The 25,201-nt window shown below is 41.1% G+C and overlaps 3 protein-coding genes across 3 annotated transcripts; 1 reads left to right on the top strand and 2 right to left on the bottom strand.

Annotated features, from left to right (window-relative positions):
- Positions 1–138: 138 nt before the first annotated feature.
- Positions 139–3,289, bottom strand: RPP38 (ribonuclease P/MRP subunit p38). Its single transcript, XM_065666468.1, has 2 exons — positions 3,078–3,289; positions 139–1,158 (listed from the first exon to the last, which is right to left on the bottom strand). Exon 2 carries the CDS (start codon positions 1,125–1,127, stop codon positions 285–287), a length of 843 nt encoding a protein of 280 aa, XP_065522540.1. The 5' UTR covers positions 1,128–1,158; positions 3,078–3,289; the 3' UTR covers positions 139–284.
- ACBD7 (acyl-CoA binding domain containing 7) lies at positions 2,837–9,243 on the top strand. The gene is made up of 5 exons (XM_065666469.1): positions 2,837–3,433; positions 4,249–4,468; positions 8,577–8,694; positions 8,804–8,866; positions 8,953–9,243. Exons 1-5 carry the CDS (start codon positions 3,189–3,191, stop codon positions 9,024–9,026), a joined length of 720 nt encoding a protein of 239 aa, XP_065522541.1. The 5' UTR covers positions 2,837–3,188; the 3' UTR covers positions 9,027–9,243.
- A 172-nt stretch (positions 9,244–9,415) lies between these two features.
- OLAH (oleoyl-ACP hydrolase) lies at positions 9,416–15,436 on the bottom strand. Its single transcript, XM_065669245.1, has 7 exons — positions 15,343–15,436; positions 14,136–14,267; positions 12,801–12,939; positions 12,105–12,204; positions 10,925–11,094; positions 9,966–10,054; positions 9,416–9,746 (listed from the first exon to the last, which is right to left on the bottom strand). Exons 2-7 carry the CDS (start codon positions 14,263–14,265, stop codon positions 9,613–9,615), a joined length of 762 nt encoding a protein of 253 aa, XP_065525317.1. The 5' UTR covers positions 14,266–14,267; positions 15,343–15,436; the 3' UTR covers positions 9,416–9,612.
- Positions 15,437–25,201: the final 9,765 nt, after the last annotated feature.

Below are 25,201 nucleotides of genomic sequence, written 5' to 3'. Positions count from 1 at the left end.
ACAAAATTTGTTTAGTGCTTTGCATTAATTCCAAAGATGTACTTATTATGATGTCTTAAATTACATCAGCATATTCATTATCAATTTTAACTCTGTGCAAATGAAATATTTGCTCCCAGGTAAAGACTCTCACCGAAGTTTGAGCAATATATTTTATTAAAGCAGAAAATACCTCAACTGAATGCAACATCAAGTCCACCTTGTATTCAAGTGCTTTATACCCTAAAGCCTAACAAGATAGTTCAGTTAGAGCTGTACTCTCCATATTGCATTTAAAAAATCAGTTACGCTGAAAAAGCTTTCTTCTTCTTGCGAGGTGGTTTTTTCAGCTTATTTGGATTCGGGACAAGTTTCTTGATTTTCATAGGCTGCAAAATTACATTTGAAAGATTGCTTTCCGTACGCTTCCGCTTCAGGCTCATGAACTCATCCCCCAGCACCTCTGCAAGCTGCTCAGGTTCCTCATTTTCTGAAGAACCTTCATGAGCAAAATCCACAGATTCTTCAGTTTTGTACTGAAACCACGGCACTTCCACAGCTGGTATCTTGGGAATTATTGCTGCTATTGCTTCTGTAAATTTATCAGACTGCTTCTTAAAGCCTAGTGCTAAAACAGATGTTAAGCCAAGAAGCGGTGCAACAGTTTCGCTGAGGCGGGGAACCTGCCCTGCTGGCGTGGCTCGACTTGCGCTCAGCTGAATGAGGTGCGATGTGATCATAGCAGGCTTTGCAGACTTGCACACCAGCAGGAGAAGGAGTTCATCTTTTTCCAATGCTTTTGTAACTTCATTAACTCCAATAGCAAGCTGTCGTCTGATACTTGTGTCTGTCCACCCCGTTTTTTGTTGATGGCCTTCTGCGTTCCCTTCCTTAGGGAGTTCGCCGGTGCTAGGATTACACTTTCTTTCCATTTGTTTTTTCGTAAGGGAACGTTTTTTCACTCTTGGAGTCTCAATCTTTTTAAGCCCAGTATGTTTAATCCTTTCTTCTAAGGTCTGTAGTACAAAATGCATATCTTCTCCATCGATGGTTTTCCACTCTAAAACAAAGGGGTTATCTAGACATGTTTTTACAGCGGCTTTCTTTGCTTTGCGAAGTGTTGCTGTCCCTTGCTGAATTACAGACATCCTGAGCCTCTTTTGTGTTTTGCCACCCTAGCTGTGAAGGGAAGAAAGAAGTAAATGTTAGTTCAAATACTGCACTGGTTGCTGCGGACATCAGTACCAGAAGCTTCTATTGGGAACACAGAAGAGAAATGTCACATCTCAAAGTGACACTGGCAATTACTGCCCTCTTCATATAAGCTCAGTGCTGATCTTTTACACATATTCCACAAGGCAGATGCTGTGCTGCCTCTTTTTAATGGAAAATAATTAAAACAGCAGAGTGGACAGCAACGCAACACCAGTGACAAGAGACCTTCTGAAACTCAAGAGCAGATGGAGATTCCATAGTTCTAAAAAACAAAACAAAAAATCCCAGAACCACACAGGCTGAAGGGCCACTCAGTTTTCACTGTTGAGCAGCTACACTGTAGCAGGATAATGACATGAAAAACAGCAAAACCAAAAAAAGCAGAATCACAATGTGAAACAAGCTCCAACTTCCTGAATTTACTGAGGATTTTTAAAACTATTATTTGCCTTTTCAGTCCATAATCCATGTCTTGTGTTTGCATTTAGAAGGTACGACAGAAACCTGCAGACTCTTACTAATAAACTTACACTTTCCATGGAGGAAGGGAATCCTCTATGGGCTTCCAGGAAGTTCACGTGTCTGTTACTCTTGTGTGACCTAGACCATGCCTTTAGGTTCAATGAAATGGGTATAGTGAAAGCATAACTGTTACAGCTCTGACTGATCTAGTCCTGAGTTAACAGTAAGAGCAGGAAGGCAGGCCTGACTCCAGTCCCTAGTAACTCACCAAGGCCCCACACTCCTCCTTGGATTACCATTTACCATCTTCTTGCTGAATCAGTGATATATCTTCGTTGTTGCACAGCCAAGCTTACAAAGAGTTTTGTCAATGCAGTGCAAACTGTGACGGTGTCATCCATGAGTCAGAAACACAGGAGTGATTTTCAGAGAACAGTGAAACTGAACAGGTATTTCAAAACGCAGCAAAGCGCTGTGCCCTCTCAGTACTCTCAGATCCTGTGCAGTGCCCCGCAGGGAACCCAGGCAATGGTCTGTTCATCCCAGCCGTTTGCCACCAACACTGGGAACTGGAGAAACTGTCTGGGGAGGGCAGGGCAGCCATTCCCCTCTGCTCGCAGCCACCCAGAATGGCTCCATCAGGGATGGAGGACCTGCCAGCCTATTTCGTCAGTCCTTAACGGAGCTATCATCCATGCAGTTATCTGATCCCCTTTGCTTACCATCACAGTTGCAACAACCAAAATGCAGTAACAGCTGAAGACTGGAAATGACCACAAGAACCTTACACTGACTGAACTGGAAATGGAAGCTTATGATAGGTTAAAAAAAAACCAGCTGAGGGTTATCGGTTTTAACAGCTTTTTTTTTAGGGATGCTCTGATGGCCTTTTGCAAGGGTTATCAAGCCAAGACAGCCACTTACACCCCAGAAAGGAGCAAAGGTGAGATTTTCCAGTTTAACCTTTCCTTTTCAAAATGGGCACTGCTGAGGAAAACAAGCGTGCCGCAACAGCAACGGCGCAGCGATGAAACGAAGACACGCTGGGGCCCTGCACCTCGCACCGCCGCCCCGGACCCCTGCTTCCTGCGCACGGGAGAAACGACCAAACCCCGCGCGGGGCCACGTCCGCGGGTACCAGCCGCTCCGCACAGGCCTCCTGCGCACCCGCCCGGGACGCGGCTACCACGCGGCACCAGCAGATCGCGCTGCGAACGCACCGGCCGGCCCGAGGCAGGGCCTGCACCCGCCTCCCCGCAGCCGTCGGGCCCAGCCTGCCCGCGGATCAGCTGCGGGCCGGGCCAGGCCCAGAGCGCCGCCACCGCAGGAGCGGGGCGCCCTCCCCTGCGCGTCCCAGGGCCCGGGTCTCAGCCGCCCCTCTCCAGCCGCCCCTCCGCAGCCCTCAGCGAAGCAAGCCCTACCTCCTCCGAGGCCTCCGCCACCCGCACGCTCCCCGGGCTCACGGCGTCGCTCGCAGCGCGTCGGCGCCCAGAGCGGCCCCGCTCCGCCCCTCGGCCCGCCTCTGCGCCGGCATGGTGCGCTCCGCCGCTGCTGCCGCCCGCTCTGGGCGCGGGCGGAGAAGGGGGTGCGCAGGGAGGGAGGAAGTGGAGCGGGTACAAAGGGCGGGCGGAGAGCGGAGCCGCCGAGCCCCGTCAGCAGGCGGGCAGTGGGCAGTACCGGGTAGACAAACAGCGCATTGGCCTCTGAGGGCCGGTGGCAGAAGCCTGCTCTCGGCATTTCCTCGTTTTGAGTGCTACCATAAACTGCTTTATAGGAGGTAATAGATCTGATTTGTCGTACATCATCTAATGAAATAATGGCTTAAGTCAAAAGGCACTTAACAGGGACTTCACAGCGATAGGGTCTGTCGCTGCTGTTCAGTGTGTGCCCTACTGCATGTATACATCGTATTCTGTCACGGTAAGGTGGCAGGTAAGAAGTAGCTATGCTCAGGGTTTCCCACAACCTGCCAAGAGCCAGTGGCAAATCTGTACAAGCACACTCAGTTTCTGTTTTATCTGGGTTTATAGGGGTTAAAACGCTGAAGCATGTGGTAGTATAGCTTAATACTATACAGACACCTGTAGGTTAAACCTGTTTAAGGAATTACAAGTGTACAAAGCCATGAATATGAGTAATTTATGAATTGGCAGATAAGGGGGATGGATTTTTTTCCGTTAGTGGTTACCATGTAGGTTAGTTTATTAGTTAATATTCTTTTTTTTTAATCCTATAGTTAGCAGAGCAAAGAAAAAACAGCATTCTCAAGGTACTTTGTGTGTGTGACTGCTGGCATGTGGTGGCCCCCACATGACCCCCATATTTTTCAGAGTTGCAGCTGGAAGATGCAAGGACCCAGGCAGGGGCTGTGGCAGAGGAACAGTGGCAATAGCTGGGCTGGTTGTGGTTTAAATCACTCAAGAAATTCCTTTTTCAAACAGAGGGCTTGGAAGTCTTGCTGTATCTCTGCTCTTAGGAGGGCAGCCTAATCCTCAGCGCTGTGGAAGCGAGCTCAAGCTCTCTGAAGAAGCTAGTGTGTGCTTAACGCTTAATGCTCCCACCAACCCTTCCCTGGCACTTGTCGCCACTCAGTTGTCCCTGCAGTGTGAGCAAGCCCCCGTGTCCTGCCCCAGTGTGTCTGTGCCGTGGCTGGCAAGCTGAGGTCACTGGTACCCAGCCCAGCGCTCTCCTTGGAGCTTGTCCCCACCACCGTGCTCACGCCACAGGACTCAAGAGGCAGAAGCACTACTTCCCCACTGGAGAAGGAGGGAGGCCATTCCCTGGGCATCCTCGCAGCACCATGACTCTCGAGGTAAGCAATTCTGCATTTGGTGGGGAAGAGGCGCAAGGAGAGGAGACGGAGGGGGATGTGCTGTCCATCTGTGCAGTGCCATGTCGGAGATCAGCAGTGTTTCTCCAGCATAAGGATTATTACTGCAAACTCAAGGTTACCTTGCAGCTCAAGAAATTTACCTAAGCCTTTGGAAGTTAAATAGTGCATTGCTTCTTGCAAGTGAAGGATGAGAGACATACTGCTTATTTTGAACTTGCAGAAGTCATGTAGTTTTTGGAGCTTTACCTGTTCAGAGAGTGCATGAATTGTTTTTCTTTGTGTGTGCAGCTGTTTGCTAGGACTGCATTATGCACTGAAAGGTAGTTACATATTTTATTTTTTTAGGATCTAGCTATAAAAGGAGGAGGGAAGCTTCTAAGACTGAAGCAGCGGTATGTGTGCATTTAGAAAGCATGAGTAATTTTTAAGGGGGTTGTGAATATATTTTTAGAGTGTGTGCATGTTTGGAGTGGTGCATTTTGATGGGCTTGTGCTTTGTTAGGAAAGCTGCTACTTTCTTCCTTCTTGGCTAGAGACAGCTTCCTTCTACCTTGTCTCTGACTATAGAGTTAGATAGTTCTTGAGGAAATTATCTCCATTGCTGGCTTTTAGCCTCCTACCTTTGTAGCAGACGATGAATACTTCCCTTGTCCTGCTCATGCCCTGATGGATTAGACTGGTTTTCTTCATTAGGCTTTCTATTATCCCTTTCACTTCAAGATCTGCAAGCCCCTTTATCCCAGTCTCATTATAATGTCCCTCTCAGCTTGGTTAGTGTAAATGTTTTGCAAAGAGTGAGCAACATAATGCTCTGACCTAGATGCAGGGAGAGTATTGCTAGTAGCTTAGCAATTTTTTTCTGAGCTCCAGTTACACTGAATGGCACAGAGGTTTCATTGTGGCGTTTTACAGCCAAGGAGAAGACCTACATCTCCAGTGGGTCAGAATTGTCAAATCCCAAACATAACACCAAATTAAACACTTTGCTTAATTAGTGATCATTGAAATTACAGTTTGTTTTATTCTGCCTTGGATTCACTCTAGAGAATAAATTTATTAGCTTGACAATTATGCAGTGAGCCATAAATCACATTGGAAAGAGCTGAGTGCAGTATGATATGCCATTTCATTGCTGTGTACAGTTACACTTTTGCATAAAAATCAGTGCTTGAATGCTATGACATGTTACACATTCTGCATTAGACGTTATAGAGGTTTTCTATCCACTGTGGCTTTGGTTGACAGCTACCATCCATATCCATAAAAATTCATTGAATCAAACTGTATGGGAGTGAAGACAAAATTCATAAACCAATGTTTCCATCAGGGAGGCTCTAAAAGATTTATAAGTTTTGCAAACTGGTAAAATACTCTGCTGTAAATGAATTCATTCAAGCCTTTTTCTTTGCACAAATGGAGCCTGTGATAATAATCTGATGATTTGTGCATTTACCGTTAATGCATGTGTGTATGTTATGTCTGTATATATACTTTTGAGGAGTTAAAAGGGAATTTTATTGGCATGTGATTAAAAGGAAATTGTATTTTGATAGGCTGCTCCTAAATATATTGTGTAAGCAGGCAAAATCCCAAGCAACAGTGTGTGCACAATGATTAGCTAGAGGGAAATGAGGAAACAAGTATTTACATTTTATTTCTGCGTATTTCTTGCTGTGTAAGATATGCATTTGCGTCTTTTTAAAACAGTATCTTGTGAAACTTGCCAGTAGATCCAGATAGGATATAAGTGTATGAAGATAAGAAGCTTATAAAATTAATGGTTTCCTTTCTTAATTTTTTTTTGAGTTAATTTTTGTCTTGTACAAGTCCAGCAAGGCTTCTAGTTCATTCTTACTGCAATTCAAGGCATGTGGAAACTTTCCACTGACTTGAATGGTTCTTATACGTCAGTGCTGGCAGAGGCCCACATGCAGCAGTGGCCATAGTGTAAAGGTGAAGGTAGGTAGAACTTAAACTTTAATCAATTGTGGCAACTCAGTTATGTTTTATTATTGATAGTACTTCTTAATCTTGCTGTTAACAGAGAGCATGAATGCTGCTTTTGTTTGTATGTATGTGTATGGATAGTATTAAGAGATGTCTGTGATGTAGGAGTCTGTGATAGGTATAGTCAAGAATGTCACAATCCTGGTGTTTGGATTTAGAATTAAATACTTATTTTAATAAATTCTACCTATAAAAGAAACCTCGAGAATGGTGGGCCATCACATTTCTTTTGTATATCTTTTATACATCTGTACCAACAGAGTATAAATGCTTTGCTTTTAGGACTGTCAGAGATGTACAGTTCCAGTTTCCTTCAGACATTGTCAATTCAATGATGTTAGTTACATCGCTGATTTTGTTTCTCCTTGTTGAGTGCTTCTGCATAATAAATGCTATGCATCTATTCAAAATACTGTTGTATTTTGAGGAAATCCTTGAGCTTAGTTAGCTGGAAACAACTAGATGCTTTAATGATACTTGAAGTGTTTGGGGAAAATGTTTGCTTTTATTATTATTTAATTTTAATCACTAAGCTGCTAATATGGCTACTTTTTAAATAGGATCCTCCATACACTTTCCAAGATTTATATACTTATATGAGCATGACTATTTATATGGTACCATCTATGGAATTTTGTACTTTGGCAGGTTTTTAAGGGGGACATCAGGCAACTGTTACTGTCTGTATCGTTAAAGTATTTGGGAGACCTAGCCAAGAGTGCTTGAGTTCTGCAAACAAGAGCAGAAAGGCAGGACTGGCTTCAGAGCCTGCAGCTGTCAGAAATGCTGAATTTTACTTCAATGCAAAGAACAGGTTCTGCTCACATAACTGCAACTCAGGAATGAAGATTTTAGTTTGTGTTTAAAATGGAGACAAACAAGCCCCACAAATGTTATTTAAACTCTTGGATGAACTGAGGCAAAAGACGCTTTATGAAATGTTTTACAATTTCTCTTTCAACTGAGGTGAAGAAGCTTGCACTCCCATTTTCTAGCCTTCGGGAAAACAAATAATGAGGTTTTGTATTTCTGACATTAAACTTTGTAGAAGAAAATAATTACATTTTCTTTATCCAGAGCAAAGAAGAGAAAGAGCTTTTGTTATCCATATAATCCATTTTCAATTCTGATACAAGCTGACTAAATCCAGTTACTTCAATTAAAATAGTTTTCATAGTTTTTAAATTAGATACTAGGAAAATCTTCACTATGAGGGTGGTGACACACTGGCATCCACTCTGGTTGCCTAGAGAAGCTGTGGCTGCCCCATTCCTGGCAGTGTTCAAGGCCAGGTTGAATGGGGCTTTGAGCAACCTGGTCTAGTGGAATGTGTCCCTGCCCATGTCAGGGAGGTTGGAACTAGATGATCTTTAAGGTCCCTTCCAACCCAAACCATCCTATGATTCTGTGATTCTAGTATGTAGAGAGAATAATGGCTATAGGTTTGGGTTGATATGAGTGTGGGTTGCATGATAATGAATGGGGTAAATTTAATCTTTTCCCCTGTGTTTTGAGTTGGATGGTGAAGGTGGTCCTGACAATAGCAGTCACATCTGTGCCAACTGTTGGTTGCCTACTTCACTGTCAGCAGAGAAGTGGAAATGAAGTAGGAAGTACCCCCCAGAGAGTATTTGAGCTCTGCTGCTCAAGTCAGCACTATGCAGTCAGGGCCAGAAGGATTTAGAGATCACTGCTACGGTGTGAAGTTCAGTGAAGCTCTTCATACCTCCAGTGTGACGGTGAAAGACATTTACACTGTGTTGATTGTATAGACTGCTTGCACGAGTGTGTTTGTAGACACTCTGACACTAGACAGGCAGTAATGGTTCCAAGTGTTTAGATGTAAAGCTGTTGGAAAAAATAGGTTTATTTGTTTTAGTGGTGCTGACCCCATCAGCTAAATAGGCTTGGTTCCCTTTCTAATAACTTACGGTTTTATTAATCTTTCATGGGAAAATGCCTAGATTTACCACTAAACCCAAGTGAGTAATTGGCTGGTGTCTAATGATACTACTGTATGTGTTATCCTTAATGTTTTAAGCACACTCCTTGAGAGGAAAACTTTCTTTTTTTCTATCAGGCTGACTTTAACGCTGCTGCAGAAGATGTAAAAAAATTAAAAACAAGGCCAACTGATGAAGAACTGAAGGAACTATATGGATTATACAAACAGGCTACTGTTGGAGATACTAATATTGGTACTCCTATTCCTATATATACTTCACATTTACTCCCATATCTTGATGAAATCAAGCAAATGTTATGTAAATCTACGTGATAATTAAAGATTTACATTTATTTTGGCAGAATGTCCAGGAATGCTAGATTTGAAAGCCAGAGCCAAGTGGGAGGCATGGAACCTGAAAAAAGGTGTTACATCAGTTAAATTTACATCATCTAGTTATGTTTATAGGATGACAAATATGGAAGGATAATGACTCTACTTTCCTTTGCAGGTTTATCAAAGGAGGATGCCATGAAAGCTTATATTTCTAAAGTAAAAGAAATGGTAGAAAAATATGGGATCTAGAATAATCAAAGTAATTCTCACTAACAACTAACCCTTCATTAGCTAATGAACTAACGCTGTTGAGAAAAAGGCAACACTAACTCCTTAACTCCTTATTGTGTAGTCTAATGGTAAAATCTTTTAATCATAAGCTGGTTGACTGTAAAGGGCATTTGCATATCCACTCTATATTTTAGATTGTATCTTATTCTAAATAAATTTAAACCTAATAAATTAAGTTTCCTGTAAGAATTGTGGATTTTTGTGGGCATTAAATTACATTAAGCGTATTTACAGAGAAGCTCTAAAAGTAAAATAACGTAGCTGTCATTTCTTGGAAATGAGGTTATGGAATGAAGTGAAGGATTTGTGCACATGTGAGATGAGAAGAGGGAAAAAGAAAGATGGAAACTGTTTTATTTTTAAGCCCCAAAGCCAATATTTATTTTCAAAAAAAATCAAAACCCTCCCTCTTCTAAAGGATTACACAGGAGGAACAAAACAACTCTTAGGCATAACTGCATGCAATTGTACAGAAAGAATGACTTATTTTGAACTGCTGTGGACTAATCCTACACTGTCTGCCATTAAAATAAGAGGGAAATACTCATAGGCTAGCATGTTCTATACATCTTGTTATATGTTTTACCAAGCAAATTTCATTAGAGGGCTCCAGTAGGTAAAAGTGACCTCCAGGAAATTTGTAGAAGGAAGTATCTCCACTTGTTAGATCATGCCAGGCTGAAAAAGATATTTAAATGAGAAATGTCAGAGAAATGTTAACGATTGGAGTCATTCTATGTAACAATTTCAAAATTAGTATTTAATAATTATTTTAAATCCCATATCAACTGGTTTGGATCATACACTGAGACTGCTTTGTTGCTTTAAAGACTCTAGAAAAGCTTTTCATTAACTGATTTGATACAACAGGCAGATGTGTAAGTATAAGCAAAGTACCTTCTAAATCATGTGCTTGCTGATCTTCAGACCCATTAAAGCAGGTAATATCACAAGAGAAGGGGATATTCCCATCTGCCATCTCAAAACTGTGAACATAAAGCAGTATGAAAAGCAGTAATAAAACTTTCCATCAGATAACCCCAAATATAGGTTTCTTCCACATACAAATTAGCATTTTCTTTCTCCTCCAAAACATAACAAACTTCAGGAATTAGATTGTGCAGAACATCAAGGGAAGGAATTACTGTGTCTGTAAGATTCTTAGGTCCTTACCCTACTGCAATTACTAAAAACTTGAATGAAAGTATGACCCAATAGGAAGAAAAGGAGCTTCAATCTGCAATAAAAATTCTCACCTACAATAAACAAGTGTGTTGTCTGCTTGTATTCAAGTTCTAATGTTTCAGGGTGTTCTTAAGCATCAGGTTCCTATGGCTAAAATGGGTCCCACATCCAAGAGTGTCCTTGTCTTCACCAAGGTAAGAAACTTTAACCACTCAGCTACATGAGCTGTTGTGTAACATCCACTTGGAACAGCAGTTAGGGCAGAAGCAGCTGGTTGCACTCTGGATGCCTAGAACACAGGGATTCTTTGCTTCTGCTTAGGCATGGATCAGAATGCTAAAGCAGTGATCCTGAGGCACCATCAGTTGAGATTTTTAGCCTCAGAAAACAATAAAAGATGTGAAAATATTACTTTAGATCCTACGTAGAACTGTAATTCTACCATGACATATTCACTTCTGTAATAACAGTAGTGGTTGCTACAATAAGCAGTGTTTGCATCTAGGGCTTAACTACTAGAAGCACACAAAGGAGAAAACTATGTTTAGTGTTTCATACTCTTTTTGTAACAGAAACAAGAACAAATTACAGAGAAAAATGAAAACCTGAATCAGACAGAAATAAAACTGTAAAATATAAGTATAAACGTAATACAAAATTGTAAAACTTACGACCATGTGTGAAGTATTCTAGAGTCTTCTTTGAGAGTATTTATCAGATGTTTCTTACTGTCTTTATCTTGCAGAAAATCAGAAGAAGTTCCTCCTGAAATTTCTAGATGTGCAAGAATGTCTTCATCTTTTCCCTTGTATGCAGTTTTGAGGTAAACATATGCTTCAGACTGTCACCCAGACAAAACAGATCAAGTGTTGTATATAACATACTTTAAATAATACTTTAATTAAGAATTGTTTTAGTAAAAAGTACAGTGATTCTGTGTCTCCAAAATACAACGAACGGCTGATTAGTTTAACATCCACAGAAAACACTTCTTGGAAAAGCTTAGTAGGCTGTGTTTGCCGAAAATGCAGATTATGAGTGAGCCAAGTACCCTCAAGGTCTGAAACTTTCACACAGACCATTAAATTAATTTTGTTCGAAGTTTGATTCTCACAATTGAAATATAACTAATAAAATAATCCATCTAAAAGAAAGAAAAGCCTAGCAGTGGACACAAATCTGACTGATGTAGAACTAGAGAGTCCAACTGATTATGGAAATTCGCAGGAATAACAGTTGCTTCCATGAAGTACTAGCTCGTACTCAGGATTGCTCAGAAGCCCCAGAAACAGAAGAATGGAAATACCAAATGCTGTCTGAGGACGGGAAGACTAGGAAAAAGCCACTTTACTGTTGTTTTCCTGAAAAGACAAGCAGACCCACCAGAACCTCAGCAGAAACTGAGGACAGATTAAAAAGCCAACAAAGAAGGTGGAGAGAAAGAAACAGACAAACGCACTGAGGGTTGGTGCTGGAGGTTTATGAAAGATTAGGTTAAGACAGCTATTTCACATGTTACAGAGTAGGGAGTGGCACTTCATGTTTTGTTTTGATTACTTTTCAGTATTAAGCGAGAGGCCATTAGTAAATAATACAGTATTCAAAAATGTGGCATTAGCTTAAGGAGACTGTTCTCCCCAGGCTAAGGTTAGCAGCAGTGAGTACTCTGTAGTGTGAAATTCTTTGCCTCAGAATTAATTTCCTTTAAGAAAACAAGACATTTTTCTGTGTAGATTCAGAAGCAAAGATTGTTTTCTGTTAAAGCCACTCTACATCCTATACTCTGTTGTTTTTACTCTTGGTAGCTAACTTACTATTTTGTTTCATACTCTTAACGGTTCTGAAACTTACATTTAGGGTTGGTGCCCCTGATAAAAAGAGATGGATTGGTTCTAGTCCATACTTTTCTTTCAAGTGTAGTGCAACTGCAAGACTAACATACGATCCAAAACTGCAGCAAAAAGAGAAATTAAAGCAAAGTAAGCAGAAACATATGTAAACCCCGTAAAATTTAAACATCATTTGACTTTCAGTGTTAACTGGCTATCTTGAACAGTTGCTGAAACTATATGACATGTAAATTATAGTCATATTAGTTAATTGACATGAAGTGTATTCTTCTGCAGTCTACTTTTACAAATCAGACCTTTTTTTAGTCTCTCTTTCTTTTAGTATTCTCCTTAATTTGCAGTAAGAACAGTTATTTTGAATTCTTGTGACAGAGTGATCTTCAAAGTATGTGTTTTGTGACTGGTTTACCCCCCTACATTTTAGAGCAAGCACTGACACAAATATTAACAGTAAGAACAATTATAATTTGTCAGTGTAGAAAGAAAAAGAAACACAACACCACCGTTTTTAGAAGATGTTGTGCCTGAAGTAATAGTCTTTGACATTAACAGCATGTTTTTGGATGACTTGACAAAAAGCTTTTGCAGAAGGGTATTTTCCTAAAGTTTTAGCAAGTAAAGGCAAGTAACTATCTATTCCTAGAATTCAAAGATAAAGCTCCTTCACCGGAGTATCTACAAATGTATGTATTTTCACCTGTGACCAAAAAATGCAAATGGTTTTTCTTGCAGTCCTTTTAACAAAACACTTGCAATTTCATTAACTACATCTGCCATGTCTTTTGCAAAAGGCTCCCCCTGACGAAATTCTCTTCCAGGAAGGCTTACAGAGGACACTGCAGAAGAGGTGGAGGAAGTGGGGGAAAAGAATTATAGTTATTTCAGATAGAAATAGTACAATAATTTTAATTAAGCTTTTAAATCTATTTTGCAGAATGTATACAGTATTTAAATTAAGCCTTCTTAAAGCTGATGCAATGTATTTGCTACTCTATTACTGGTTTTTGATTTCGTGAAGAGATTAGGTTTACACCCCTTCCTTTACTCTCAGATGTTGCCTCTCCAACTGTTCTGATTGATAAATGCCTTGGGTCAGAAATCTGCAGTGTAAGGAATGAATAGATGAGGGAAAGAAGGTTGGTTTTCTAAAATCTTCTTGACGTCACACATACCGGCAAACTCACATGGAAGTAATGGGTCAGATGCAAAGTATTTTAGCAGAGAAAGAATAAACCACTATCTAATACCATAGGCAGAAATGTTTGCATCTTACATACTTCCTTTCGGCACAAAACATCTCTGGAAGAGCATGCTGCACCCTGATTTTATTCATCCGTGTCTGCATTTGCTTCTAGGCCACCTCCTTAGTAACTTTTTTGGAAGAGGTTCCCATGAAAAAAAGCTTTTTCTTCCCTTTTTAAAAAAAAAAAAACAAAACAAAAAAAAAAAAACCAACACGCGAATCTGATGTGACTTGTGCAACTGCTTACAGAAAGCACACAGCATACAAGCATTTAGAGGACTGGTACAATTGCCTTGGCAATGGTCTGTATTAATGTCATATTGACTGTTATAAATCCACAGTTTAAACTTCAGTTTTGTTACAAGAAGTGTAAAACCATGCAAACACTCTGGATAAAAGAACTTCTGTTCAGTCTCTCAACATTAAAACTAGGTTCTCATATTTTCATTGTTGACTTTGCTGGTGCCTTTTTTTAACATATTGACAATATGACAGTGTACTGCGTTTCTGAATCACACCAATAGTTTCTGAAGCAGTCAAGCATACTGTAGTCTTGTTAAATTTAGCTGTGAGGCTACAACTTTTTAACCTATCATTTCATCCAAGGTGGCACAGAAATTTAACCGCATTCTAATGGAAATGGCAGCGCCTAATGGAATTCCTTTCTGGATTAGATCCACTGGATAAACATTGCAGTGCTATCAAGAACATCATAGTCCGTTCAAAAAAATTTGCTACTGTGTATTTCAGACATGCTTAACTTCTGCTTTAGCTGCACAAATGACTAACCTTCAATTGAACTGCTGAAGAGGCTGCCCCACTGAGCAAGATGAGAAGCTCCACTTCCAGCCCATGGGAAGCATATCAGCCTACAGAGAGCATCTGGCCTTTTATATGGACAAGCAACCACCTTCTCCATTCCTTAAAAAAAGCCAAAGAAAACAACACATCATTCTAGAACAAGACTTTTTGGGTAGAGCAAATTAAGTCTAATTTGATACAATGGGCTGCAATATTTTCTGTCATCAAAACTAGTTGTGGTACATCAATTATCAGTTATATTCTTTTTGAGATGGTGGAATAACTAGAGCCTCATTCAGCTTTATCACAGCAGCTTTAGTATTTTCATTAACTGACTGACAGAAGTAACAGCAGAAGCAAGATTTATAACTCCTTCCTTCTTGCTGAGAAGGAAAAAGAGCATCAAATATGCCAACTGCATTGTCTCTAGCACCAGATATGTCTTTACTATCTGAATCTTCTTTCCAAATTTTCTTGTCCTCCATTCTTGCTGATTAGATTTGTGGATATAAGCATTGAGATGATACCCTACAATTGGTAGCATAAGCTCAGTATATGCAAGGGCTGATTCATCATGAAATACACCTATATGCCTACATGCAGTCTTTTTTACCTGCACAGAAAGTTTTAGAAATGCAACCAGATCAGAATAGGCAGCAATTCATGCCTATTTTAAAACTATGTAATGCAAGCAAGGCAGAAGCAAATCTACCCTAATGCTGCTGTGGCAATTTCTTGATTTTCACATATATACGTCTAAACTGGAAAGTTCGTTTACTTTGTTAAGAATCACTTCAGAGAAACTCTAAAAAGAACAAGTCAAAAAAGGTGTATCAACAATCACTGGGCAAACAATTAAAAATAGCTGAAGGACAGTAGAACCAGTGCTGCAGAAGACATAATCCCTCTGGTAGATTCATTTAGTTCCAGTACCATTAGTCCCATTTACACAGTCAGTTTTCCCACAAAAAGACACAAACCCTCAAACATTTCTGAAGCCAATGTTTTGACAATCAAATCAGAAAAGAAAAATCAAACTGATTCCAAAGGTGATACAAAAACATAATAAAGAAGCAGATTTAGTCAAAGCCCTTCAGCTATTCAAAGATACGCTACCAGTCACTGAGAATTTTCCACAGTTTCTACTCATGCACGTTTATTCCATCCCCATTCAGTTTACTTTAGCTGCAAATACCTGAGTAGCCGGGAAGACCAGCAGTGTTAGGAAGCAACAGCCTGAGGGTGGATCCACTCCTCAGCACTGCACAGCAAGGAGGAGCAAAGCCAGCTTCACAGAAGAGCAAGATGTGCACCCAGGTGGCACAGCTGCCTGCTTTTAAGTCTTTCGTGGGCTTAAGGGGAGGAGCCCACACCCCAGAAAAAAGGCAGGGACTAAGGTACACAGCATCCCAAAAGGGAAACAGGAACATCATGTGTTAGGTGTGACAAATACAGTATTTTTTAGCAATATGAGGAAGGTGCACTGTGTCAATCCCACTGATTTAAAAAGCACAGGTTAACATGCCCATGGCAGTACAGAAGTTGTAGCAATTTCAGTATATGGTGACCCACAGCTTTACTGAAGAAAAAGCCTGATAAAGTATCCAAGAAAAACCTTTTGTAAGAAGTGCATCACTCACACCTCTGCTGAACAGTTTTGTAGGGGCCTGAAAATGTTGATGTAGACCATCGCCTGATTTGAATAAAACACTGCATTTGGTTGGTAGGCCAGTTGTAATTTCTACAAGCTGGAAGACATAGTGATGCATGAACAACACGCTGGTTATATTCAATGATTTTATACTAGCTACTATATTATGCTCCTGGTGATCAGATGCTATCAGACAACCTAGAAACATCAGTGTATTTGTAACCACATTTGTAGTACTAGGAAGATTGGCTTTATTTTTTTTTTTTTTTCATTTTTAGTATTACTCTACCAAAAATAGCTGTAACAAGAATAATAAAGTAAAAATATTCAAAAGCAGTGACAACAACTAAGGAACCTGAGTGCCAAAATGGGTTCTGATGCTTAACTTGAGACACATAAGCTGGACTGCTTTGTGGTTTTCATATCATTCTTCATTCTTCCACATTTCCCTTCATCATTTCTAGGAAACTGACAAATCTGTGATGTTAAGAGGAAAGCCTGCCTGTAGGCCTACCCAGCCAGTAAGCCCTGCTCCTTTCCCACACAAGGTCTGCATTTTTTTACTCACTCCTGATTTCTGCTTTCCTGGGAAACCCTAAATCAACCCTTCTGACTGCAGCAGTTTCTGTGGGAAGGCCCAGGCTCCACAGTGAGGGCTGGTCCTGGGGCTTGCAGCTGCCACTTTGAAATGGCAAAAGTAGATTCTGTTGCTAAAGCTAGTGCTTTGGTGTTGCAATTATTATGAAGTAAGGTGAGGCACACTTATGTTTGAGAGGTGCACAATTTAAAGCAGGTTACATTGTCTAGTCCTGACCTCTGCTGTTATACACAAGACTACTTCTCCACATGATATATCTGCTATTATCAGAGGTTTTTGATCATAAGGTGAAATTTATAATGAAGCACCTCATATGCTTCATTTATTCCTACCTCAAATTGTGCCAGCTGTAAAATCTGACACCCTGTTATAGCCGTATTTGTAACATTAACAGTTGTTAATGTTATAAAAGCCAGCTCAACCAGAATTACATTTGCTATTTCCAGGCCTGAAGGTAAGGAGGGCTTTACAAAACTAAGTTTACTAACCCAGTACTAGTACAGAATAGGACAGGCTATTTTGGTTGGAAAAGATCTACGATGATCATCTACTCCAACCACTTGACCAATTCAGGGCTGACCAAGTTAAGGCATGTTGTTAAGGGATTGTACAAATGGCTCTCAAACACTGACAGGCCTGGGGCATTGACCACTTCTCTAGGGAGCCTGTTCCAGTGTTTGAAAACCTTCTCAGTAAAGAAATGCTTCCTAATGCCCAGTCTAAACCTCCCTGGTGTAGCTTTGAACCATTCCCACGTGTCCTATCACTAGGATAGGAAATTAACAAGTGATACACTGAATAACTGCAATGATTTATTTTTTTTTCTTGGATGCAAAACTGTGCATACCTGCTGGAAGCAGTGAGTGTTATTATGGAGTAGGAATCGCTCTTCTGAATAAACCCATACCATGGGATTTGACAACAGTGTTTCCCAAGTAATTATGCAGGTATCCCAGAATATTTTATGCCATCATCACACATCACGCACTGTGGATAATTGCCAGACCTTCTAGGGAAAAACTCTTAGCACTGTTGGCTGAAAAGCAAGTGATTTCTGCGCACCAGTTGGAACAAGTTACATTGATCAGAAATTGCTGAAAAAGACCTGCATTAACAGCTCTGCTGTTTAATCTTTCGGGAATCATCAGTACTTGAGGTGAGCCAAGTACAAAGTTGCCTGAGACTGAATCACAGAAAAGATAGAAATAGATCCTAAAAAGCATGAAGAAAACCTTTTCAGAAAGCTAGTAATGTTTATGGACAACCAAGACCACGGGGTGGTAGATAATCGAAGGGAGAGCTCAAGGAAGGAACAGCAGACTAGATAGTGACAAGAGCTCACCAAAACAAAAGGGAAATGAGATGTGGGACCAAAGAAGTGCAGATGCTTATGTGTGGAAATAGCAGGAATCCAAGAAAAGTAGAATAGGAAGAGCCTGTAACTGTAGATGCTGATTTACTTCACCAGCAAGGGTTTAAATCCGTAGCATATTAGGTAATATGCATATGTGTATAGAATATTTGAAGACAAAATATTTTTCTTCTATAGTCAATGATATTAATGAGGATGCCTGAACCTTCAGACCCTGCTGTTACCAGGAAGCAGAAGTGTCTCACCTCTACTAAGTCACTGATAGAACAAGGCACAAGCAATTCTGCAAACAGCTAAATGGGTATTAACTGATCATACACTGACCTTTATTACATATTGGACAATCAGGTCACAGCATTGAAATTTTGATAGGTATATTGATGAAATGAGGAATGAAGTTGTTTCTTCTCTAGAACAGTCATTTTGCAAAATGAAAAGAAATGCTAGAAATACTCTTGCCAATGTACCAGGGAAATAATTCAGCATGGATGTAGTTTAGTACCAGGATCCTTAATATAGAAGCTTTTCCTTGAAAGGATTTAATCAGGAAGAAATTGTGTTGGTTGTCACCCATGACTAAATCACATGACAGCAAATATGCTGAGAAGCTTTATGCTAAGACCCATGGATATTTTTCTTTACTATTTGATATCTTTCTCTTCGTAAATGGGTTGAGGTCATTCAGGTGTTGCAATCATTGCCAGTGGCTGCTAGTAATTATTACTTCATGACACCACCTACAGATATGCCAGCATCACAAACAGGCCTCATCTTCCCACCTGTCTTCCCCCTCTCATACTCCCAGAGCAAAGCTGTGGGACCAGAGGAGGATTTGGTAACATCTTCACACAAGTTACTGAACAGCTCATGCTGAAAGCAGGAATTCACTGATGGACCTGATGAGATGTGGGTCCTGAGAGAACTGGCAGATGTAGTTGCCAAGCCATTATCCATCATACTTGAGAAGTCATGGCAGGCTGGTGAAGTACCCAGTGATTGAAAAAGGGGAAACATAACACTCATTTTTAAAAAGGGAAAAAAGGAAGACCCAGGGAATTACAGGCTGGTCAGCCTCACCGCAGTGCCCAGCAAAATCAGGGAGCAGATCCTCCTGGAAACAATGCTAAGGCACATGGCAGATAAGCAGGTTTTCTACAGAAAAAGGAACTGGAGAGGGTATCAAGGTACATTGCACAGTGTCCAGAGGGACTTCCAGCTTGCAATCACAGTTCTTAGGATGCTTATGAAGTCCAAAGCTGGTACTAGTAAGGCAGCTACTGCTGCAGTGGTGGTTAGAAATCAAATCTGATTTTGTTGCAAAATCTGTGGGGAAGGCAAGTATGGGGAGCAGAGAAACCGTATGGCTCAGAGAGTAACCTAAGACAAAGCTGTAACTAAGCTGCAGGTTTGTCATCAGCTTTGTCTGGTCTTGCTGATGATGAAAGAGAGAATCCTGCCCTTCCCATGTTCTCGGAGCATGAATGTCTGCCTCAGTCTTTCTGCCAACACTAGCAACTACATGGCTATGTAGTAAGAGGACACTGTTTATCAAGATGAAAACTTCACCTGCGTCAGTCAGCTGATCCCATACAGTCTAACCATCCTCCTGGTTTTAAGGCAAGTTGCCACTTGTGACCTTTTTGCAATCTTTAGCCCCTTAAATAAACTGGAAAGGTGCATGCTGAGAGATTACACTTACAGCTCCAAGGTTTGGATGTAAAAGACACATCTGTGCAAACCTAATGGAGTAATTTGCCCTTAGTTATTTTACAGCTTTTACTGAAACAAAAATCCTGCAGAGTCTGCCTTACTGGTTTGAAAGACACATTCAGCTGATCTAATTTTTGTTTAGAAAAATGAATATCTAAGGCACACACAAGACAGAATTCTTGCACAATAATCTATCTGTGGCATGCATATAGCTGAATCTGGATTTATTGGAAATTTAAACATATCTGGATAGGGAAATGTTTTTTGGTTGTTTTTTTTTTGGGGGGGGGGTCTTACTCTTTTTTTACAAGACAGCAGTTAAAAATAATAGATTATTTCAAAATTGTCTTTATCTTTCCACTGCTTTCATCTATTGGCCTTATGTCTAAGATCTGACTTAGATCCTGTTACAAAGAAGAAAGGATACATAAGAATAACCCTGCATAATCATGATTTCCCTGGATTGTAGTGTTTTCAACAGAAACAAGTTTTTATTTTATTACCTATGAAGTCAGATATGTGATCTGATGAATTAGTGACAGACAAAAGCTGCTTTAGAATGTTCATAGTCAAAAAGAACGCTTCTTTGTTGCACTATTGGCAAAGAAATTGCTCAGTGTGAGAAAAAAACCTACTGAATTTAAAGAAAATATTTCCTGGGGGAGTGCATGTCCTTTTATTCACATTTAGAATAAGCTGAAAATAAAATTTTTGTTCTATAAAGATTGTCGTGGTTTAAGCCCAGCCGGCAACCCAGAACCATGCAGCCACTTGCTTACTCCCCCCCACCCTCCTCCCCCCGCTCCTGGAGGGATGCGGAGGAGAATTGAAAGAATGTAACTCCCACAGGTTGAGATAAGAATAGCCCAGTAACTAAGGTGTAACACAAACCACTGCTGCTGCTGCCACCAATAATAATAATGATAAGGGACATAACAAGGGAAGGGAATACAACCGCTCACCACCCACCGACCGATACCCAGCCCGACCCGTGTGGTGATCTCGCCCTTCCAGGTAACTGCTCCAGTTTATATAGTGGGCATGACGGGCTGTGGTATCGAATACCTCTTTGGCTAGTTTGGGTCAGGTGTCCTGTCTCTGCTTCCTCCCAGCTTCCCCTCCTCCCTGGCAGAGCATGAGACTCAGAAAGTCCTTGGTCAGACTAAAACATTACTGAGCAGCAACTAAAAACATTGGTGTTATCAGCGCTGTTCCCAGGCTGAAAGTCGAAACCACAGCACTGCACCAGCTACTGAGAAGGGGAAGAACGACTGCTACTGCTGAACCCAGGACAAAGATATAAAAGATTAAAAGAGCAGTCAGATAAATCACAGAATAATTTTGGTAGAAAAGGGCCTCTAGAGATCATATAGTCCAAGCCCTACCTCCTTGAGTTTTGAATATTTCCAAGGATGGAGACTCCACAACCTCCCTAGGTAACCTTATTGTAGTGTTCAACCGTGCTCATGATATTTTTCTTCCTACCTAACCCCTTGTTGCACCTTGTATCTGCAAGTCTTTTTTCATTTAACTGACTGTATCCAAGAAGAGACTGGCTCTGTCTGTCCTCTTCATACCCTTCCGTTAGCTAGGTGAAGATATTAATAAAATCCTCATTTAGCGTTCTCAAAACAAAACCTCTCAGCCTCTCTTATACACCAGCCACTCCAGCCACAATCACAGGGGCCCTGCCACACTCGCTTCAGTATTTTGACATCCTTCTGGGGCAGTGGCATCCAAAATGGACATGGATGTGTCTAAAGAAGTTTTGGATTATTTCTCCGTTGAGCTTTTGAGAGATAGGCTTTCGGGGCACGATGAGCTTTTACATTTTCTTTATTCATTGTCATGGCATTACCTTAGTAGGTGGGCAAATATTAATTGAACAGTACAATTAAACCACAAGCAACAACAAAACTGCTCTTGCACTGACCAGCCTCCAGAACAAACAGAAATAGATCCAACAGCCCCACTCTGCAGACAAACGTAAAGAAACACTGAGTGCTCACAGCACAGGCCTGTTTTGGTATTTCCCAAGTGAAAAGACATTCTATGGTGCACAGTCTAGAAATCTATGGAATGAGTCTTTGTGAACTGCAGGGCTGTGGTATTTAACAGTTGGGCAGTCCAGGACCGGAGAGGCTTCTCAGCTATCTACGCACTTGTAAATCTTACATACTAAACACATTTCATTCAAGCATACATGGGTTAACTGCTTGCCTGTAGATTCTGAAAGCCAGGCAAAAAGCAATCCTATCCCCAGATGGCTATCTACTCACAGAATTTAGATCTAAAGTAAGTCAGTTTACCAGCCTCCCAATAAGCACAAAGTGGATGAGGGAGCCTTGGAGTCAAACCGTCCACTTCAGTGACACATATGGAGTCTGCTATTCAGGCTGCTGGATTGCTGACACCCAGGCAGGCATCTGAAACATATGGCTGAGAACATGGAAGCTTTAACAAATCAGGGCATTAACAACTTGGCATCTGCAAACTTGTAATAACACATCTGGCAGGCTGGAGGACAGTTAGTCAATGTCATTCTTTATTGGTTTTACCTTTACAACACAAATGTGGAGCAGCCTATGGATACCACAGTGTCTCAGTGTCCTAAACATTGTGATCTAGTTGGAATTTCTTATTTCTGCAGCTGTGGCAGTACCTTACATGTTACTGCATCACACACATGCTTGTTCACATTCATTATTCACATCATCATTAATAAAAGTAAAAAAATACTTATTTTCCAAGGTAGGTACTTAGCCTTTTTGGCAAATAATAGGGTCATGAAAAGAGGTGTCCTGTTAGAGAGAAAGCACACCTGTAACATATACTGTAATATTCATTACAGGGTTTTTAGGATTATGGACTCAAATCCCTAAAAGTTTTCCTAATTCAGGGAAAAGCAATGGTGTGATCTTGCATTTAGGAGGTGAATAAAGCACAGGGATAAACTCTGTAGGAAACCATGTCTCAGTAGCTCCTGAGTCCTTGAAACGCCTGACCTTTGCTTCTTGAAAAATAAAGCCTAAGGCAATCTTTTGTCATTAGACATTATAAAGTAATGGAGAAAAGTATGGAGTAATACTCAGCTTTTTTTTCCATTGGTCATATTTCTCCCAGCAACATCTCACTCACACCTGCATTTTTAGCAGACTGCACTCCAAATAGGTTAGTGCCATTGCTAACACCTAAAAGTTGCTGCTGAAAAATACCTATATCTGTCTTTATCAACTGATATTCTATTCTCCAGAAAGCTGCCTTACCCATCCCTTTACTTAGACTTAAAAAAAAATCTGGGAAATCATGGAGAAACTTGTTTGTGGACAACTTGCAGCTGATGTGCTCACAGCATCATTAGTGCAAAATTACTGAAATAAATATTAAAGTTACACAGCACTCATCCCCAGTTTTATTACCTGGACCTTCCAGGGTGTTGAAACTGCAAATATAAAGACCATGTGGATGCTTCAAAGGTGAACATGAAAAGGAGCAACATAACCACCCCTCTTTCCATCTCTTTCTGCTGTCAGCTTAGTTCTGCTCTGACAGAGCTGCATAACCTTTGCTCAGATTTTTGAGGAAATTGTTAAATTGAGAGAAGGAGCTATGAGGAAGTCCATAGAGTTGAGCCGTGAAATGTAAGAGAGGTAAAATCGGAGGTAAAGGTGCTGAGCTGCTGAGATGGGGCCAGGCAGCAGCTCAAGGATCAAGAGGAAGGACATAAATGTGGAAAGATAATGATTACTTAAATTAGATCAGCAAGTCCCGTGCCACACATTTTCACTTAGATCTAGTCACTTCAATGGAAAAGAGAGGAGAAGAGAAAGGGAGAAAAAGAGGTAGAGAGAAGAAGTATCACCATCTGTGGATCCAGTGATGTCTTACTGGTCCTCTTCACCCAGGGTATTGGCGGTGGGAGCTCTTCCTCTGACCTGAGCCCTGCACTTTCATGTTCATGCTCTTTTGGGGTTGTCATGGTTTAAGCACAGCCGACAACCAAGAAACCAAGCAGCCATTTGCTCACTCCCCCCCCCCCCCACTTCCTTTCCCCCACTCCCAGAGGGATGGGGAGGAGAATCGAAAGAATGTAACTCCCACAGGTTGAGATAAGAACAGCCCAGTAACTAAGGTATAACACAAACCACTACTGCTACCACCAATGATAATAATGATAAGGGAAATAAGGGAAGAGAATACAACCGCTCACCACCCACCAACCGATACCCAGCCTGACCAAGCAGTGAACTCGCCCTTCCAGGTAACTGCCCCCAGTTTATATAGTGGGCATGATGTGCTGTGGTATGGAATACCTCTTTGGTCAGTTTGGGTCAGGTGCCCTGTCTCTGCTTCCTCCCAGCTTCCCCTCCTCCCTGGCAGAGCACGAGACTCAGAAAGTCCTTGGTCAGAGTAAACATTACTGAGCAACAACTAAAAACATCGGCGTTATCAGCGCTGTTCCCAGGCTGAAAGTCAAAACCACAGCACTGCACCAGCTACTAAGAAGGAGAAAAATGACTGCTACTGCTGAACCCAGGACAGGTGTGTTATCCATAATCTGTACATGAAGAGTAGAGGAGCATTACTATGATAATAATGGGCATAGCTTAGTGAACACATGCAGTTCCAAAGCTGGGCTTCCTTGAGGGTCCTTTGGGTGGTCCTTGTCCCTTATATCCTGGTGTCTGCTTTTCCAACTCCATCCTCTGAGTCAGCTCATCCTTGAGTCACCCTTTCACATTCTTGTGAAGGCTCATCAGCTTCCAATAAAGGGGTCAGAACAATCCTATCTACACAGTATTCAGAGCCAACATCCTTGTTATTTGCTTCATTTATGCTCAGGGCCGCCATGGCCAAATGCAAGTTGTGCCTGAGACAAGCTCAGTTTCCCATCTCTGCCTCACACTATGGAATGAAACAAGCTCAATGTCCAGGCTTTCACAGGTGGCAAGAATAATCGAGAGATTGTAGGGTTGCAGTTTTGGTCTATCACATGCTGACTTTGCTACAATCATTCAAAACTAGACTTACAGTTGTGAACTGAAACCTGAACTAAATCTTAAATCCACTAAGAAATAGCAACTATCACTACAAACTCCTCATTAAACTGCACTTTTGGGGAAAGAATTGTGTTATACCTTTGTTCTTTCACACAGACTACTAATTAGATTTTTAGATGAAGACATGATTGCCTTTGATTTTAATCTCTAAACTGCCTTTGGACCTACCTGGAAATGAGTGAGATGGATCAAGCAAATACTTAGTATTAAAAAACAATGTGTGACAGGAACCTTTGATGAAAAGAAGGACCACAGGGATGTTAAGTCTACCGTTCCAACAAGGGAACAGGAAAGAATAGGAAGCTGCAGTCCTCATACACCCTCTAGTAGCAAAGATGTGTGAAGCCTTATAGGGATGGAAGTGAGCAGTAGTGTCTGCAATCTGTCAGGGTTATACAGGGTTTCTGTAGGTCCCGTGTCTCTGCCTGGAGGCAGTGACAGCAGGCACCAGGCTACATCCCTGAGCCTGGTCCAAACCTCCTATTTCATGTAGAGACTCTCAGATGATGCAGATAGCCACCAGGGCAGGAGATGGAAGTGCATGTCAGGCTGTCACATCAAACTGCTTCTATTACTAGTTCAAGACCTATCTGAGCTGCCAGTCTTCAGTTATCAGCTTCCCAGTACTTGGGAGCAATTCAGAGCAGCCAGGTCTCTCAGCAA

The sequence above is a fragment of the Lathamus discolor genome, chromosome 2, assembly GCF_037157495.1.
Source record: "Lathamus discolor isolate bLatDis1 chromosome 2, bLatDis1.hap1, whole genome shotgun sequence".
NCBI classification, from domain to species: Eukaryota; Metazoa; Chordata; class Aves; order Psittaciformes; family Psittacidae; genus Lathamus; species Lathamus discolor.
Note: the sequence above shows the minus strand (reverse complement) of the source record. Positions and strands in the feature narration are given on the sequence as shown.

Excerpts from the sequence above, each read along its gene's own strand:
- ACBD7 (XM_065666469.1), top strand. The coding sequence starts at position 3,189 with ATGGTGCGCTCCGCCGCTGCTGCCGCCCGCTCTGGGCGCGGGCGGAGA. Across the intron at positions 3,434-4,248 it reads CATAAACTGCTTTATAGGAG|TTGTCCCTGCAGTGTGAGCA; the intron begins GTAATAGATCTG and ends GTCGCCACTCAG. Across the intron at positions 8,695-8,803 it reads TGTTGGAGATACTAATATTG|AATGTCCAGGAATGCTAGAT; the intron begins GTACTCCTATTC and ends TTATTTTGGCAG.
- RPP38 (XM_065666468.1), bottom strand. The coding sequence starts at position 1,127 with ATGTCTGTAATTCAGCAAGGGACAGCAACACTTCGCAAAGCAAAGAAA.
- OLAH (XM_065669245.1), bottom strand. The coding sequence starts at position 14,265 with ATGGAGAAGGTGGTTGCTTGTCCATATAAAAGGCCAGATGCTCTCTGT. Across the intron at positions 12,940-14,135 it reads CTTCAGCAGTTCAATTGAAG|TGTCCTCTGTAAGCCTTCCT; the intron begins GTTAGTCATTTG and ends CCTCTTCTGCAG. Across the intron at positions 10,055-10,924 it reads AGAATACTTCACACATGGTC|TTTTGAGATGGCAGATGGGA; the intron begins GTAAGTTTTACA and ends TTATGTTCACAG.